We start from the raw sequence: 19,402 nt of genomic DNA on the forward strand, positions 1-19,402 counted from the left end.
GTGTCATTTAAGAGTACACCAAAAACAAATCGAACGAATAAACCTTCTACCCCTACAACTGCTGCTCGTAAAAAGAAAGACTTGAAGAATTTTAGGAACGTGGACAGCAACCTTGCTAACCTTATAATGAATGAAATTGTGGACAAGTAAGTTTTGCCATCTAAAGTGTTTTATTTTACAGTTTTTATTTATTTATTTAATATATTTTTATTGATTTCAGAGAGAGGAATGGAGAGGGAGAGAGAAAAGTCAATGAAAGAGTCATTGATCTGCTTCCTCCTGCACACCCCATGCTGGGGATCAAGCCCCAATCCTGGGCATGTGGCCTGACCAGGAATCGAACCGCTATCTCCTGGCTCATAGGTCCATGCTCAACTGCTGAGCCACACCAGCTGGGCTACAGTTTTTATTTTTGAATTTTATTTATAAAATGTATCATGAGTGAAATAGATAATACCTTTTCTAATATACTTATTTAATTTTTATTATGGTTTTTAATTACTATACAGATAGAAAATCATTTACTGATTTAACTATAGTTTCACAGTTAACATAAAAGTGACCACGTTTCATAAGCTTAGACTTAATTTTATAACAATTGAAACATATTTCTGTTGTGGAGATAACTGAAATTCTGTTTCCTAGTGGAACAGCTGTTAAATTTGATGATATAGCTGGTCAAGAGTTGGCAAAACAAGCATTGCAAGAAATTGTCATTCTTCCTTCTCTGAGACCTGAGGTAGGATTGTATATTATCATTTTTCTATAACATCATCTATTACTAAATCTGTAGTAGTAGTAAAGAAATGTTAAAGCTATGCTAGAACAATTAATTCATGTAACGGTAGATTTTTTTTAGGGCAGTGAAATGATTCTGCATGATACTGTAATAGTGGATTACATGAGACAGTGAACCCTAACGTAAATTATAGACTTTTAGTTAATAATGATTTAACAGTGTTCGTCCATCAGTTAAAATAAATGTACCACACATAAATGCAGTATGTTCATACTGGGGGAAATGGGAGGTGAGGAGTTATATGGGAACTCTCTGTACTTTCCATTCAATTTTCTGTAAACCTAAAACCACTAAAGAGTATTTTTTAAAAGTTGAATATCACTCACTTCAAATGGTCACTCACTTCAAATGGTTCAACTTAAAAGTTCATACACCTTCACTATTAAGTAAAGTGTTACCAGTCTGGTGCTTCACCCTTGTCTCCTGCCACACCCGATGTCCCTAAGTCTGGAGACTCTGGTTTAATTTCTCTAGAATAAAACTTCTGCCTCCTTTGGTTGTGAAAGAGGAGTACTTGCCTAAGTACTCTTGGTGGTGGAGTTATGGGCGCAGAATCATAGGTTCAGTTCTTCATACAAACTATTCATCTGTTTTGGGCTGCCTGCCTTACTGGTGCTTTCTCTGGTACCTGATGCCTCCACTTCCTGAGCTATTCCAGGTTTTTAAGTTCATTTTAGCTTGCTCCTTGTATCTAGGTGTCCCTTCACAAGCAGGCACTTAGATTTTAGCTCTCTCAGCTCTGCTAAATAATTCACCACAATTTATCAATGTTCCATCTACAAAAAGTTATTGTGTTCTATGTTGTCTTCCTGTTCTTTCTGTTTTGAAGATTTTTATCTTTTTTTTACTCACTATTATTTTGGTGAGATTTCTAAAGGAAGTAGAGAAGCATACCTATGTTCAGTAATAGGGCTGCTTCAACAGCTCTGCTTTCATTCCCCTCCCTGCTTTTTTTCTGCTTTCATTTTGATCAGTGAGGATTTGGTTATATTTTATTTTTTCTTCTGGTTTTTGTAATTATACTAGTTTATTGGTTATGTGTTCTCTTTAGAGCTCTGGGCAGCCGTTTTGGAGGATGCTACTGAAAATGGTGCTTTTTAGATGACAAATAATTCTTAAAATGTCTGGAAAAAAGTGTCTCCAGAATCATAATTGTGTGTATATTTTTAAGTTGTTCACAGGGCTTAGAGCTCCTGCCAGAGGATTATTACTCTTTGGCCCACCTGGAAATGGGAAAACAATGCTGGTAAGAATTCCTTTTAAATTCGAATGTTCTATTAAACACCTTGCTGACCGGTGGCTATTTTGAGCCAGAACTTGCCCATGCAGCCAGCTACTTTTCCATCATGACCGGTCAGCAAGGTGTTTAAAATACTTAAATTAATGTAAGTGCAGACACAAGTTATCTCATGATCAGTAAGCAACATTCAGAATAGAAACACCTGTAAACTCGTGGTCAGTCAGCAAGGTGTAAGATATTAGGGATAATAATTTTTTTAAAAACAGCTTTCCATTGTCCCTGAGTCTATTATTTATGACTTGCTTTTTGATATAATATACTTTTCTTAAATTTTTAAACTAGTTTTCAATGACAAAATAGATGGAAAACCATATATGTTAATTTCAGTCATAAGTTTGGGATAAATTTAACAGTGTAATTTTTATTGTTTTCCCAAATTAAAAAATAAAATTTTTACCTTAGAAGAGCTTACCTTATATTATCTTCCTAACCCTTGATTTTTTTTATTATCTTAACAGCTTTATTTAAATAATCAGCATGATACAGATATTTTTTCTTTTTTCTTTTGAAGTATAATTGACATACAACAGATTGTTTTTTCTAATATCCTTTTGCCAAGTTTTTACTAGGATCTGTATACCTCTTTTTCCTGGATAGCTCTTCTAGAGGGAAAAAGTAAATCAGGAAAGAGTAACTTTTTTCCTTAATTGTTTATTTTTCTCTAACTGGTTATCTTTCTAAAACTAGATAGGAAGAGAATAATACTCTCTGTTTTCATTTTTTTTTTTAACCTCTCCCTATCCATTCTCTCTTAGAAAAAAACATGAGTGGAAAGCAGCACAGCTCTTCATAGATCTTTTTCTCATTACTGAGAAGGAAACACATTGCCATTTACTGGCCTTACATTTTTAGAAATTCTTTCCTTGTACATAAGTTGATCAAATGTGTTTATCTTTTTAAAGCAAGATATTGAACTAATATAATATTTGCCTTTGTGATTTTTAAAGGCTAAAGCAGTAGCTGCAGAATCTAATGCAACCTTCTTTAATATAAGTGCTGCAAGTTTAACTTCAAAATATGTAAGTATTTTTTCCAGTATAGTAATGTTTTAAGTTACTGTCTAAATGTTAGTGTTGCCCAGCCGGGCGTGGCTTGGCGGTTGAGCATCGACCTAGGATCCAGGCGATCAGGGTTCGATTCCCGGTCAGGACACATGCCCGGGTTGCGGGCTAGCTGATCAGTGACTCTCTCATCATTGATGTTTCTATCTCTCCCTCTCCTTTCCTCTCTCTGTAATCAATAAAGATATATTTTTAAAAATAAATAAATAAATAAAATAAATGTTAGTGTTAAGTGTAAATGGTAATACCATTACACAAAAATATTTGTGAGTTTTATATCATTCAGAGACAAGGAATATCACTCTTCAGAGTAGAAAGTCATGTTCATTTTGTTAAGTTCTTTTAAAATTAGAATTGTGCTGTCAAATACTGAATTACTTTGCTAGGGCTGTATAACAAAGTACCATAAACTGGCTGGCTTAAACAACATAAATTTATTGTCTTAAAGTTTTGGAAGCTAGAAATCCATGATCAGAAATTGGCAGGTTTCTCAATTTTGTAAAGTAATTAAAAGTAACTATAAAACAGTACCTCTGTTCCTGGTTACATTTTGTTTCCTATATGAAATTTTATAAGTAAAATTGTTGTTAATGTAGGTTTATCCACATTATACACATAGTATAATGGAAAACACTGTCTTGGAAGTTGGAAGAATGGGATTCCAGCCTAACTTTTATATACTGAGCAGGTCTTAAGAAAGTATCACTTCAGGCCTTACTTTACGTATAAAGTGTTGATGTCATAGAGGTGATATTTTGCAGTTCCCTCCAACTCTGAGAATATTTGTTTTGATGATTCTAAATCTGGGGCCAGTTATTTTTTCTTTCTTTTTTTAATGAAATTTTTAATAAAAACAATAGGTGCCATCTAGAAGATAAAGAGTTTTTATAGTAGATTACCCCAAACCTCATGACCCTTTCATAAGATGGTTTGGTGCATAGAGTGGCTTTGTTTATTTATTTTAAATATATCATTATTGATTTCAGAGAGAGAACAGGAGAGGGAGAGAGATAGAAACATCAATGCTAAGAAAGTCATTGATCAGCTGCCTCCTGCATGTCTCCGACTGGGGATCGAGCCCGCAACCTGGGCATGTGCCCTGACCGGGAATCGAACCCCGATTGCCTGGATCCTAGGTTGACGCTCAACCGCTGAGCCACGCTCAGTCAGGTTAGAGTGGTTTTAGTATGATGTCTCAAGGGGTGCTCCTAGACTTCCTGGACTACCTAGAAATATTTTGATATTTATTGACAGTGATATTGGGAGAATAAGTTTTCAAGGTGTTCTTAACAGAGCATGTTTTGTTCAGTAGAGCACTTTCTAATTTACCTGCTTCTATAAAAACACCCTGCAACCTAGGACTAAAGGAATACATACAGCATCTCTTTCTCTCCCCTCGTAGTTTTTCTTCCCACTAGTTTTACCATTGACTAATAGCTATTTCATTCTCGAGTCTTAGGAATGCAGTGTCATGCAAAACAGATATATTTTATTTTTTTATGGTACTTACTGGACTGTATTAAATAATAAACGGTCAATTTTATAAAATTTTAAGGGATATTTCAGTAAACTTCAGTACCCTCTTCCCAATTCCTTAAATCAAGTCATTGGTTATTGCAATGAAAGGAAATTAAATTCCTAGGTTCTAGACTTTCAGTCATGAAAATTTAAAAGCTAGAATAATGTTGTATTTTATGAAGTGATAATGCAAAATGCCTTGTTTTAGGTGGGAGAAGGAGAGAAGTTGGTGAGAGCTCTTTTTGCTGTGGCTCGAGAGCTTCAACCTTCTATAATTTTTATAGGTAAGAACATGTTTACCAATTAAGCTAGTTGAACCTTTGTGAAATTTCCCTCTCCAAATATATGAGGTATTATAGGAAAGGTTATTCAAAAGGAAGAAGTTTTTAAGAGGCACAAAGTTAAAGACTATCTAATGAATTGAGTAGGACCCACTGTATTAATAAGTAGTAAACTAGATTAAGCTCAGATAATTCATATAGCGTGGCTTTTAATTCAAGTCTTGTCCTTGTATTTCCTCTAGATGAAGTTGATAGCCTATTGTGTGAAAGAAGAGAAGGAGAACACGATGCTAGTAGGCGTCTAAAAACAGAATTTCTAATAGAATTTGATGGTGTAAGTATTGATTATGATATTTTTAATGTGGTAACACTTAATGTATATATTTTCCTATTAAATGACCTAAATTAGAAATACAGATATCTTTATTATGTTTTTCTTTGTTATTGCTTTCTTTGAAAGTACTGAAAAAAAATTTGCTTGGCTTATAGGTGCAGTCTGCTGGGGATGACCGAGTGCTTGTAATGGGTGCAACTAACAGGCCACAAGAGCTTGATGAGGCTGTTCTCAGGTAAGAAGATATATGTAGAAACTCACGCATTTATTACAGATCTGTTTAGTCATGTGTTCATCTCACATATTTCTTATTTCCTTCACTCTCCGTTTGAAAGCTAAATTCATTATTTTCCTCCTTATATTCATGCTCTGGCCTCTTGTTACCAACTAAAGATTTTGAGGACAGGGCCAGCAGGATATCAGGAAAACTGCTCTTCATTTTATGGCTTTAAGTAAACTGCTTATTTCTTCTGGGTTGGATTAAATTATCTTAAAACTTCAAAACTCATTCTTACCCTCTTTTATTGGGTCTCATGAGAAGCTGATAAAAGCAGGTTTCATGGGAACTATGTCATGTTCTTTGATCTCATGTGTTAGAACAAATGTCCCCTTCCTACCGGGAGGACAGTTTGACTCAGCATAAAATTATTGAGCCTTCCTTTCTTTTCCTGAGGGGTCTATAGCATTGCCTCATTGTTTTTAGGATTAGATGTTGCAGTGTAAAAGTCTGAAGGCAGCCTACTTTTATTCACATTCATGGATTAACTTAAATTTTTCTCTTCTTACTGGATACAGTTTCCAACTATTGAAATCTAGTTATTTGAAAAATATGTTGACTAATTTGTGTTTATTTTTCCTGGGATTTGATGTTTGTTTAAGTTGATAGTTTGCAACCTCCTTTGTTTTGGGAAAGTTATTTTGAATACTACCTTTAATTTTTCCCCCTGGTTCATTTTTCTGCTTTTTCTTCTATACACAATTTATGCATTATGTTGCATCTTTTTCTCTTCCATATCTGTAATTTCCTTTCCAATTCTTTTAAACGTTTAGGTCTTTTTGTTTAGTTTTGTCTATTTTCCCGTTTGTTGTCCTTATTTCTTACTGGGTTAGTGTCTAATTTCCTTTCTGCTACTATTTTTGTAACCTTTGTTTCTCTGGTGGTCTTTGCTTTCCTTCTCATTGGTTTCCTGATCTCTGTGGTCCATTTTTTCATCTTCCACTGTCTTCTTTTCTTGAGCCTTTGTATATGTCATTTTCTTGAGCCCTTATATCTCAATGAGCTCTTGTTTCATAGAAGATTTTTTTCATTAAATTATTATATTTCATGGAAAGATATTTGGTTAAAAGTTTAATTCACTCTGTGGCAGAATCCTCTTGTACATGTTCTCCATTTTATCTATGCTTTATTGTATTCTTTTCCCGTATTTTGACCCTTTTTTTTAGTGCCCTGACCAGGAATTGAACTGGCCACCTTTCAGTGAATGGGACAGTGCTCAACCTGGCCACACTGGCCAGGGCTTTTGACAGTATTTTTTAAAAAATAAGTCTTGTGCTTTTACCTGTTTTGCTTATTATTTTTATTTGAATAAGAATTTTCTTAAAAAACTAGTTTTGGAAGGATAATGTAGGAGGGGAGCTAGAAAAGTAAGGTACCAAGCAAGTATTTTGAGTTGTCCTATGAATACCCTGGACTGACAGTCTCCCTAGTTCAGTAGTAAACCCCTATTTGATAAACAAGTGTGTGTGTGTAAATAAGACATTGGGTTGATCAAGTCTTTCACTAATAAAGATTGGTCACTGTAAGACAGTTTATCATCTTGCCAGACTAACTGATGTCTTCTTACAAAGACGATGTGTGTTTGAGTTCTTTGTTCAGTCTCGCCTCCCTTGCCATTGCCCTGTTATTGATGAGAGTTCACATGATCTACGGAGCCAGTCTTCACATGCTTGTCTAAGTGTGGGGGGTTTGGCTTTATTACCCCTCAGAGTATGCTCTCTCTGTTTCCTCTGGAAAACTGCCCTGGCATGCATGTCTGTGATCCCCAGTGTGTACCCTCCTTCGTCAGCGTACTTTTCACTGCCCTAGGCAACCCTCATACATTCACATTCTGTAAATGTTACCTAGTTCCTCCCTCCCTCCCTCTCTCCCCGCCTCCAGGACATTTTTTTCCATTGCTTTTCAGAGAGAGTGCAAGTGGGGGGCAGAGAGAGAGAAACATCAGTGTGAGAGACACACCGATTAATTGCCTCCTACACATGCCCCAAATGGCCTGCAACCGTGGTATGTGCCCTTGGCTGGAATTGAACCCTGGACCCTTCAGTCCTCAGGCAGGCACTTTAACCACTTAGCCACCAGCTATGGCATTACCTAGTTTCTTTATGATGGAGTTTAGATTTCTGTTTCTGTTGCCTTCTTGGTTTTAGTTTTGGGTGTTTTTTTTAGTTTTAAAAAGACAGCAAAGCCCTATCTTGTGTGGCTCAGTTGGTTGGGCATAATCCTGTGTACGGAGAGCTCACCAGTTCAGTTCAGTTCTCAGTCAAGGCATATGCCTGGGATGTGGGCTTAATCCCCAGTCTGGGGCATGCAGGAGGTAGCTGCTGAGTGTTTCTCTCTCATCGACGTTTCTCTCTCCCTCTCCCATCCTCTCTCAAATCAATAAAAACATTAAAAAAAAAAAAAAAGACAGCAAAGATGTCTTTGTTGAAATTCTTATATCAGATATTTTGTTTTACAGTGTTACTGCTTTTAAAAACATGCACATACCTAAATGGTTAACTTGATTTTAACAGTATTGAATTAAGGATTTTAAAATATTAGAGAGTTTTAAAAGAGTAACTCTAAAAATAATTTTTTACATTGATTACTAAAATGCATTCACATGACTTGAGCATTATACTTAAAGCGTTTTCCTTGTCATGTGCTACTTAAACTGAGGTACCTTTACATTCAAAACTATGTTTCTAAATTGCTTGAATCCTTCTTTTAGGCGTTTCATCAAACGGGTATACGTGTCTTTGCCAAATGAGGAGGTAGGTATCTATTTGTGATTTTTTTTTTTTTTTTTTTTTTTTTAAAGCAGAAACAAGAACTACCACCTTGACAATATTGAGTATTCCAATCCAGGGTACAGCCACTTTGACAAACAGTTTGGCAGTTTCTTAAAAAGATAAACATTAATACCATAAGACCCAACAATTCCATTCCTAAAAATCTACCCCCAAAAAATGAAAACATATACATACACCAAGACATGTACAAAAATTTTTATAGCATCATTTTAAATAATAGCCAAGAACTGCAAAGAACCTAAAATATTTGTCAATTGGTGAATGGATAAATAAATGAGGTATATTTATTTAATGGAATATTATTTAGCAATAAAGGAAATGAGCTACTTTTATATGCTATAATGTGGATGGACCTCAAACACATTATACTAAGTGAAAGACACTGGATGTAAAATATTACACACTATGATTCCATTTATATGAAATGTTCAGAAAAGGCAAATCTGTAGAAACAAAGCAGATCCATGATTTGCTAAGGCTAAGGGTGAGAATGAGAATTAACTGCAAACAAGCATGAGCAAAATTTCTGGGGTGATAAAAATGTTCTAAACTGGATTATGGTGATGGTTGCAAACTAAATTTATTAAGTCATTGAATTACATTGAATTACAATGGGTGAGATTCATGTTATATGAATTTATACTTGTATAAAATTTTTTTCTTTTTTTTAATTACATTGTCTAGCTCAGACCCTGAACACCCTTGTTAGTAACAGTAGCTATTCCTTAGTGCTTTATTTGGATTATCTTTACCTCTCTCAGGAACTCTCAAAAAATGGTAGTTTTAAAGGACATGAATGAGGCACTAAATGGTAAGAGTGATTTGTGTAAGGTCATTCAGTTCCTAAATGAGAGTTAAGATTTGAACTTGATTCCTGGTATTTTATGAAGCTAATTCTTAGAAGGACTGATATTTCTTTAACATTTCTTTTCAGACACGACTGCTTTTACTTAAAAATCTATTATGTAAACAGGGAAGCCCATTGACCCAAAAAGAACTAGCACAGCTTGCTAGGTGAGTAATTTGATTTGGTCTGTGTTACGGCTTTTTTTTTTTTTTTAAGAAACCCTTTTCTGTTTTGCTTAAAGTAAGCTCAAATATAAAATGAGTAATGTATTAGAAAACTTGTCTCATCCTCTGCTTCCTTACCTTCTTTCTTATCTCTTATTCTTATACATATGATATCTAAATTTCAATTTTTAGATACAAGACATGACCTAAATATCTATGATAGTACAATATTCTTTCTATAAATTTGTTAAAACTTGTAAGTGGTATTAAAGTAATTTTAAAAATTTAAAGTATCTCATATCTGTCCATACCAGCACATATTTTCATATAAACTTCTTTTGCATTACACATAATTTTCTTTAACTTTTTCATCTTTAACTTTTTTTTTATGAATGGTACACTTAAGTAGAAACTGAATATAGGAGATGCATTCATGAATTTTAATCACTGGAAAAAATATAAAGTAATATAAAATCTTCAATAAGTTATGTGAGTAGCTAGTAATTTTAGTAAACACTGAGTTCCTAGGTAACTATGAAAAAAGAGCAAACTCATTACTTTGAAATATTGAGATCCTTCTTTTTCATTCCAATAAAGAATTCTGCTAATAGCGTTTGCTCTGTGTAGCTATTTAACGTAGTACACGATAAGTAAATGTTTTCCTGCCCTGTTTTATTTTCCTTTTCTCCTTTGCCTCCCTAGTTCTTAGTTCCCTTTGGCAATCTCTTGGCTGCCCAGGTTCTCCACTGTGGCTTCCCATTCAGGTGTGCCTATTTTTGCCAATGTCTTCTACGGAAGATCCTTCCTTAACCCCGTTTGTCCTACATTTAAAGAAATCTTTGTGATGTATTATAGAATTATACAACTGAAATCTATATAATTTTATTAACCAATGTCACCCCAATAAATTCAATTAAAAAGCTTAAAAAATAAAAATAAATAAAAGCAATAAATAAATAATTTAAAAATAATAAATTAAAATTTTAAATCTACTTTGGCCCTCATTCCATCAAGTCAGTGCTGTTTGTCAAGACAATGACTCATTAACTTATAGAGAAGTAAATGTGGTTACGTGTCAGTTGGCCAGCAATGGTTTATAGATGTTACATTTCCAGGAGACATGTTTACAATTTAATGGAGCCTCCTGGAGATAAAGTGTGCCTTAATCTAAAGGAATGGTTATAATGATGAAAATTTGAGGCATTATAAGAAGGAGCCAGCAGTAGACGGCTTGGTTTGTTTTTAGCAAGTGGGCCTTTCTGTGCCCTTAAATCATACAGCAGTCTGCTTAATGACAAACGCAAAGTAGGTTTTACTCTTAGTACATGGAGATTTTAACTCTGCAAAGATGAAAATAATTTGCTCTTTCTTCCCATTCTTAGAATGACTGATGGATACTCAGGAAGTGATCTAACAGCTTTGGCAAAAGATGCAGCTCTGGGTCCTATTCGAGGTAGGTATACAAGAGCCTGAAACATCTATACCACCTCTTCATTAGACCACTTTCAGAAATTTATAAGAATTCCCTATTGAGAGCTCTTTATTAGTAGGAAAGCAGTAAAGCTGTATCATTGGGAAACTTGAAATAATGTACTTTCTAGACTTAGGGTCAGCAGAGTTTTCTGTAAAGGGCCTCATAGTAAGTATTTTAGGTTTGTGGCCATATAAACTCTCCATTGCATATTCTTTTCTTTTATTAACAACAAAAAACCCAAAAATGTGAAACTGTTTTCAGCTCACAGACCATACAGTAGTCTGTGGGTCAGTGGACCATGAATTCTGTTTTAGACAACAGGTTTCACTTGTTGATAGTAGCTAAGCAGCAGAAAACTCAAAGAGGAGGAAACTTTCAAGCAAGCAAAAAAGAATGATAAATGGAAAATGGGTTTTTTTGGTGCTTTTCATTTCACTATTCTAATGTCACTTGAAATTAATGTGTCGAAGGGAACTCATATAACTATTTATACTTTTATCATTATATATTAACTTTTGAGGACTTGCAGCAAAATATATCATGCATTATGTTTTGATTCAGGGTAATTTGTTGATTCTGAAATACCACAACTGATCATTTTCAGGTTAGGTTAAACTCACTACACTATAACTTTAGAGTAGATGTTCTCAGCTACTTTTCCACAGACAGCATAGACAAGTATACACTCAGATTACTGGCTATGATGATAAAATAGAACATGGAACATGCAACTTCCAGAATACATCTCCTACAGGGAAACGAGGTCCTGGTTAAGAACTGATGCTTTGGAGAGTAATAAGTGTAACTTTGAGAATGTATTTTGAAACACTGAATAAAGCATTTTAGTCAGACTTTCTTGTTGCAAGCCTTGTTCAGATAGGGACGCAAACAATAGCTAAAGTATAAATCATTTGTAGTTTTAGAATATTTTGGCTATTTTCTGAAGCAGACAAAAATTGTTAGATTTAAATAAAAGCTAATGCCTTTTGCAAAGAACAAATTGTTTTATTTTAAATTTACTCTCAAATTTGTAAAATCTGTGGTTTTTGTACAATATCCAAAGAAATTGAATGCCTTCCAGTTACTCCTAAAAAGGAATATTATTCCAAGCATGTATATACTGCATGTGCTCTAATATATATCTTTTTTAACATAATGATTTATATTGAACACATACTTTTAGGTCATTGTACCTGGTTTTACTCTTCAACAGTTTAAACTTCAAAAATTTTTCTTAAGTGGCTGCCTTTTATATTTTGCAGAACTGAAACCAGAACAAGTGAAGAATATGTCTGCCAGTGAGGTATATACCATATTACAATTACCTTTTCTTGGTTTTGGTCCTCTGTATTATAAGACATATGTTTTGTCTGGATTTTATAGTTTATTTAATTAGAAACTAGAAAAAAATAACTGTTTCATTTCAAAATATTGAGGCCTAGCCAATTACAATACCTTACGTTGTTCACTGGTATTGAACAGAAATACTGTACACAGTGATTAAGTCATTTTCTAATGATTCATATTACATAAATACTAAACAAGAAAATTGTAGGAAATAAAGATTTTATACATTTTGAAAATAACTTGTAACAGGTTAAGCCTTTGATATTCTATTTTGTTAGTTTTTCATTGTTTTCCTCCTTATAAAAATAATACAGTTACCATTGTAATGTAATTTATTATGTTTTCTTAATATGGTAGTCCCTCTTATGAGATACTAAAGAATTTCTTTTGAAAACTACCGCCTGCCTAAGAAACATAAAATTGGAAATGCAGAATGATCATAACTGTGTGAACAGACTTTTAAAATGGGCTGAGCATGGCTCAACCTATGATCCAGGAGATCGCAGTTCAACGATTCCTGGTCAGGGCATATGCCCGGGGTTGCAGGCTCAATCCCCAGTAGAATACATGCAGGAGGGAGCCGATCAATGTCCCTCTCATCATTGATATTTCTATCTCTTCCTCTCCCTTCCTCTCTCTCTGAAATCAGTAAAGATATATTTTAAAAAATAAATAAATAAAAAATAATAAAATTATATTTGTAACTTACCTGTCAGAGATTTTTTTTTAATGTCTTTAGTGATTTTTTTTTTTTTAAATATATCTTTATTGATTTCAGAGAGAGGAAAGGAGAGGGGGAGAGAGAGATAGAAACATCAATGATGAGAGAGTCATTGATCGGCCGCCTAGCCCTCAACCCGGGCATGTGCCCTGACCGGGAATCGAACCCTGATCTCCTGGGTCCTAGGTCGATGCTCAACTGCTGAGCCACGCCCGGCCGGGCTGTCTTTATTGTTTTTAGAGAGAGGAAGGGAGAGGGTGAGAGAGAGATAGAAACATCAATGATGAGAGAGTCATTGATTGGCTGCCTCCTGCATGCCTCCTACTGGGGATTGATCCCGAAACTCCGGCATGTGCCCTGACCAGGAATCGAACCATAACCTCCTTGTTCATAGGTCAGTGCTCAACCACTGAACCTTGCTGGCCAGGCTCTTAGGGGTTTTTTAATAGTTTAAGTATAATTTATTAACAACATCCCACAAATACATTATTTTTTAAATGTTCTTATAGCATAGATCTAATAGAACTTTTCTACCCAAAAAGTAAGCATCAAGCATGAATTATTTCTTCTCCATGCACCACTCCCTGACTCAGATCCAGGACAGGTAAACTTGATATCTCATACTCTGGCCCCCTAGATTAAAGTTGAGGAAAGGCCCATTGTGTGACATTTTAGACCTCTGTGTTTGTCCCTTGGAAAGACCATACAAATAAAGGGACCAATCAAGGCAGTAATGAGCTAATACCACCAACTGGCAAATTTTAGTAAGAAGTAGTCTGCAAGTTCTCAGTTGACTTCACAGGCAAAATTCACTCATCCCCACATCTGCAAGTGTTCTGCACTCTGTCTCAAGCTCCTAGCCCATGACATTTCCTATGGAGATCCACTAGGAAGGCAGCTTGCTTGTACCTAAAATGGAATGCTTTGATACATTAATATTTTATAATAATTTTATGAAAGCAAGTAGGTGACTGCTTGCTAAACTAGAAAAGTTGCTTTTTCCTATTGTATACATTAGTCTCTTACTAACTTTAAATAACCATATATAAATTTCATATGTATACATCAAATTACATACTTAAATTAGAATTTCATCAGAAGCATTTAAAACCTTAATTTATGTAACAGATTGTTTTCAGGAACTATCACAGATAATGCCCACATTACATTTCGCCATTCTTCTACGCTTTTGACGTTAGGGAGAGCCCGTGTGTTTTTTACAGTTAAATAAGAAACATGCAGGGCCTATCTGGTGATTGGGTGGAAATAATATATCCTTTTTCTTTTTGACTAAGATTTTCCAGATTAGGCTACAAGTTACAAGTGTAGGTGATTTTCTTTCTCTGTGCTTTTGGAGATACCAGAGAGGATGTCAAGTAGTTAGACTGGGTTTTATGAGTAATAAAAAGACTATAGACAGATAAGATTTTTTTCAAGCTTAGTCTCAAATTCTCCTTTAACTTCTTATTTTGGGGCAAAATATGCGTGTATCTACTAGTGAAAAATTTTTAATCCTCACCTGAGGATATGTTTTGGTTTTTTAAATTGATTTTGAGAGAGAAAGAGAGAGAAAGAAACATGGATTGGTTACCTCCTGGCTGCACCCCTACAAACCTGCCATTTCTTGGTGTACAGAACAGTACTCCAACCAACTGAACTACCCAGCCAAGGCTAGTGACAATTTTTAATACTAGTCTTTTGTGCCAAATTCCATTTTGCCTTTTAAAAATCCTTAGGTAAATACAGATATGTTTTAATTCAGCATTGTTTTATTCTACATTCTCAAAGCCAATTACAGTGTCATAAAATAAGACCAAGTAATATAAAAATACATTATAAGCAATATTAATATTAGAAATATTAGAAAATTAATATTAGAAAATTTCACATACAAGCATCATACATGTTATAGTTAAAGACATTTTCTTAAAAGTCCTATATGCTTCTTATAATCCCCCTTTCCTTTCTAGTAAACCTAGCATGAATTTTAGCTAGAGTATGTAGTGAGTGAGACTTGAGAATGTAAAATTCTGTGAACCTATATACAGAAAAAATTGGAAAGAGATAAGGAGTGGTTGTATATCTCAATGGTGGAACTGTGAGTGAGTGATTCTTTTTCTGCTTGTCTATATTTTGTCAAATTTTCTATAATGATTGTTTCTTGTTTTGATAATGGGAAAATATGATTTAAATGTTAATACCTAAGAAACTAAACATATGTAATAAAACTATATTAGTGTAGCATTTGTATAAGTTTTCTTATATGGCAGTCTTTCCTAATATACAGGATGGGGCAAAAGTAGGTTTACAGTTGTAAGTACGGGAAACAGTGTTTACTCTTCTATTATTATTTATTAATTATTGTATTATTTTCCATATGAACAATGGTAAACTTACTTTTACCCCACCGTGTATCTGTAAAAAAAGATGATTGGCATGATTTTTTAGGAATTCATCTATATATATTTATGACATGAATAAACATCATTTAATCCACTATTGGGTTAACTACTGTATATGTGTTCATCATTTGTATTGCCATGTGCTTTTTTAAAATCTAGATGAGAAATATTCGATTATCTGACTTCACTGAATCCTTGAAAAAGATAAAGCGCAGCGTGGGCCCTCAAACCTTAGAAGCATATGTACGTTGGAACAAGGACTTTGGAGATACCACTGTTTAAGCAAATACCTTTGTAAGCCTGCAGAACATTTTCATACCAAGAGAGAAACACACCATCTTCAGTGAATAGTTATCAGCTACAGACACTCAGCCTAAGTTTACAGGACTTTTCAGAGTCTTAAAATTATTTGAGCATCCCAGAAGATGAACCATAAAACAAATTAAAATAAAATATACAACACAAATGGAATATTTTATTCAAGGCCTTCTTGCCTTGATGGTCATGGTTATCCTGATGGGCACTGTAAGTTAGAGCACAATAAAAACTGGTTCCAGCCTTCTTTACCAATATAATCAGATGTAAATAATAATTTGTATATTGTGTTGCAGATGAAAGTATTCAGAGACAGTAAATGGTAAAAAGATACAACAGCCGTTGGTTGTCTTCTGACGTCTTTTTTAAAATAGAAATTTTACCTATTTTCCTCTCCTACTGTTGTCTTTACTATGGGTGATTGGAATGCCAAACATTAAGTTTCCTTTTCTTTCTACAAATTGTGTGCCAAATGAAACTTTTTTCTGTGTAACAGTAATAGGAAAAAGGATTTTGAAGGCTTTTCCTCCATAAATCTACAGACATTAAACAATTGTATTCTTTTCACTTTTTATTTTCCTAGTATGTTTCCTACCAAACAATTTAGAAAGTAACAAAACAAGTCTAGTAAAAGAGAAATTCGGAAGTTTTTGAGTCACTCTGTCATACAACATGTAGATCAATCTTTGTGTGACCACAGTATTTTTTTCTAATACATTTGTTAGAAATCTGTTGTAGACTGTTAACTTATTCCTAATGGAATTTATCTTTTGCTAGAATTACTCTAATATTTAAGAAAGTCAATTTTAACAGCTGTAAAAGTGGTTCCTGTGTGAGAAAAGGGAAGTACTGGGAGCTAAGACATTTCTAATTTATTGCTTATTACTTTCTTACTGTTTACAGGATAAGGATAAGCCAGTGGATCTACCATCTTTTAGTCTTAGTAATTATTAATCCCTTCAATGAAACTTTAAAAAGTTACTGAATTTTTATAAATTGCATAATTTTATAGGTTTCTTGTGCTCACTTTGTTAACAAACAAGTTGTAGTCTGTTAATCTGCCTTTTGTTCCTCCAAAATGTACAGTAATTCTGTTTCTTGTTTGTATAAGTATGCCTGATTTTTTGTTATAAAAATGTCATTGTAGGAAGTAGAGATTCGTATTACAGCCTTTTAAATGTTGTAATAAAGGCAAATGGATATTTGCCCTTAGTTTACTGGTTAAAAGTTTGTTTACAGAAATTTTATTTGGTGCTTTTATGTAAAATGTCATGGGTGAAAAGAATAGTTTTACAGTAGGAACAAAGATTTTTTCATTTAGGAAAAATATCTTTGGTTTTGAGAGAACACATTAAAGTTAAAACCTTGCCCCTTGCTAGATAAGAATTTTATGATGATATACATTATTATTATTTTTGTTCTTTTACATTCTTCATTTTAATCTTGCTCTTGTTAAAGGTTTATCTAAATATAGATGTATGGTTTCTTAACATCATATGGGGTTTGTAGACATAATTTAAATCAACATGTCTTCTAGTCATGACTTTTGAACTCCCTGGATAATAAAAATTAGGGTTGAGATAAACAGAAAAAAAATTGTAAGCCAGAACCATGCATCTTTTTAAGGTGTCAAACATTAAAGCATCCATTATAAAATTGGTGATCAAAGATGATGAAATATACATGATGACAAGAATTGGAAACATCCCAAAATAAAACATTTTCAACAAAGCTCAAAATTTCATTTTGTATTTTCATTTGGAAAAGGAGGATTAACATTATTGAAATTTGGATAACTGGTTAGTCATATTAAAGGTCTGTGTGCTTAAGCTCACCTTTTAAAATATCTTTAAAATTATAATTTATCAGCAATAATTTAATATAGGTCACTTTTATTGGGAAAGTTTTTAAATAAAAATTTCAAATGTTAAAATATGTAAAAGTCAGGTTACTATTATCATAAACATTGAGTCAGATATATGAATATCCATCTGTGTATAGAAGTGGTTTTACTTTCCTGATCAAGTCTGAAGTTGAGCCTAGTGCTAGAGAACTATTTTCTGACTTACTATGACCAAGTTTTATTTTCAGCTGTGTTTCTTTCATAGAAGGACCATTAAAATAGGAGAATAATAATAGTAGGATGTGTAAGAGGTTGGTTTGGTCTTTTTCAACATAGAAGTTGCTGAGGTTTTTTGAATTAATATTAGACGTAGATTGTAACCTTTTAGATTTTGCATTGAGCTCTGTGTCATATTACTTCCTAAAAGGTAATGCTTAAACGTTAAATTTTAGTGTGCTCTTCATGTTAATATGGCAGAGTTTTGTAAACTAAATTAAAACTTATTGATGTACTGGACTCTAAGCCAAGGGAAAGAACCGATACTATCTTTCAAGATATCTTAAGTGTGAAAGCTTATTCTAAGACAATTTGCCCATTGAGGTTATCAGATTCCTGACCTGCAAATATGCTTTGTGCTTGGAAAGAATTGGAGGCAAAGCAGATGCTAGAATTCTAACATGTAAATATACAGCAGTTTTTGTTTATAGTGTAAAATTCTTTATATTTTGTACAAAAAATTCTTTTGGTAGAGTGAATTACTCACAGTTTGTTTTTGGACTCTGAGTCCAAGGATTTTCCTTTAAATGCTTGTCTCAATTTTAATCTGGTCTTTTGTACTTTTCTTCACAAGAAATGAATTAAAAGGTTTGGTTGCACAAAGTGGTGTTTATCCTAATGGACTGGAAATAAATTACAAACTTTATTTTGCCTTTAATTTTTTTATTTGAAACTCTGTTAGATTTCAGAGGTTGCAGTCTGGTAATGAAGGAGTAGCTTGTATTGGGCTCTCTTGCCAACAGCAATTATAAACTCAGAATAAAATACAAAAATGATTAGAAGACTCTATAGAGTAATCAAACAGGCAGCAACTGCACAAACTAATATACTAGGAGAGGTCCACATTCACTAGCTTTAGAATTCAAGCAGAATGTGACCGTCTTGTTCAGCTGAGGGGTCATTAGCGTCTTCTAGGACAGCTGGAAATTAGGAAGGAAATCTTAAAAAGGAGAGAGCTTCAAATATATAAGCCAAAATCTGCCTACAAATTCCTTTCAAATTGTACCTGTGCAATGTGATAATTCAGAGGAACCCAGCAGAAAGCAATAGTCAAAGTCTAAGGAACTGAGTGGAGGTAGCCACTGCTGGGGTAATAGAGTTTGAAATTCAAATTCCACTAAGAGGAGTTTACACTTCAGGATATCCATTGAAACCAGAAGGGCAATACCTTAGGAGGAAGGACATCCTAGAACTAAGGACTGGACTGTGGGCAAAATCGGAAAGCTCACTGTGACAGCTTAAAATCAACCTTTCACAGCATCCAGGTTATTATAACCTGGATGCTGTGAAAGGTTGATTGTTCTCACTGTCAGAGAAAGTTGCTATGAATAGAAAAAGGGCAAAACCTAAAATGAAACCTGTGAGGTTGGGTTGGGATTGGATTTAAGAGTATGAATTCATGATTTAAGATATATAAAAATAGATGAAATGTAGATGTGTGTGAATGTACATATGTGTGTATGTATCCATATACATATATTCCCTAGTTTGCTCCATTAAGGGGCCTGGGAGCAGTTACACCCTCCAAAACACACACAACACCCATGTCTTGCCTTCCAAATTCTTCACTGTCTTAGTCTGCTACAGCTGCTACATTTTTAGGTGTTTTTAAAAGCAGCACCTCACTTGGTATCAAAATCTTAGTCTGGCC

At 34.0% G+C, this 19,402-nt stretch overlaps 1 protein-coding gene across 2 annotated transcripts in view; it reads left to right on the top strand.

Moving 5' to 3' along the window:
* Positions 1-18,395, top strand: part of SPAST (spastin) — a 43,241-nt gene extending 24,846 nt beyond the window's left edge. For both annotated transcript variants that reach the window (XM_081157308.1, XM_081157307.1), the window contains exons 6-17: positions 13-146; positions 646-739; positions 1,971-2,045; positions 3,047-3,118; positions 4,887-4,962; positions 5,202-5,293; positions 5,449-5,528; positions 8,281-8,323; positions 9,297-9,376; positions 10,756-10,826; positions 12,110-12,150; positions 15,477-18,395. In XM_081157308.1, coding sequence (XP_081013434.1) covers positions 13-146; positions 646-739; positions 1,971-2,045; positions 3,047-3,118; positions 4,887-4,962; positions 5,202-5,293; positions 5,449-5,528; positions 8,281-8,323; positions 9,297-9,376; positions 10,756-10,826; positions 12,110-12,150; positions 15,477-15,599 — 981 coding nt within the window. In that variant the 3' untranslated portion in view covers positions 15,600-18,395. The remainder of the gene's footprint in view (positions 1-12; positions 147-645; positions 740-1,970; positions 2,046-3,046; positions 3,119-4,886; positions 4,963-5,201; positions 5,294-5,448; positions 5,529-8,280; positions 8,324-9,296; positions 9,377-10,755; positions 10,827-12,109; positions 12,151-15,476) is intronic.
* The last annotated feature ends 1,007 nt before the right edge of the window (positions 18,396-19,402 follow it).

Source organism: Miniopterus schreibersii (assembly GCF_964146895.1).
Source record: "Miniopterus schreibersii genome assembly, chromosome: 13".
NCBI lineage: Eukaryota > Metazoa > Chordata > Mammalia > Chiroptera > Miniopteridae > Miniopterus > Miniopterus schreibersii.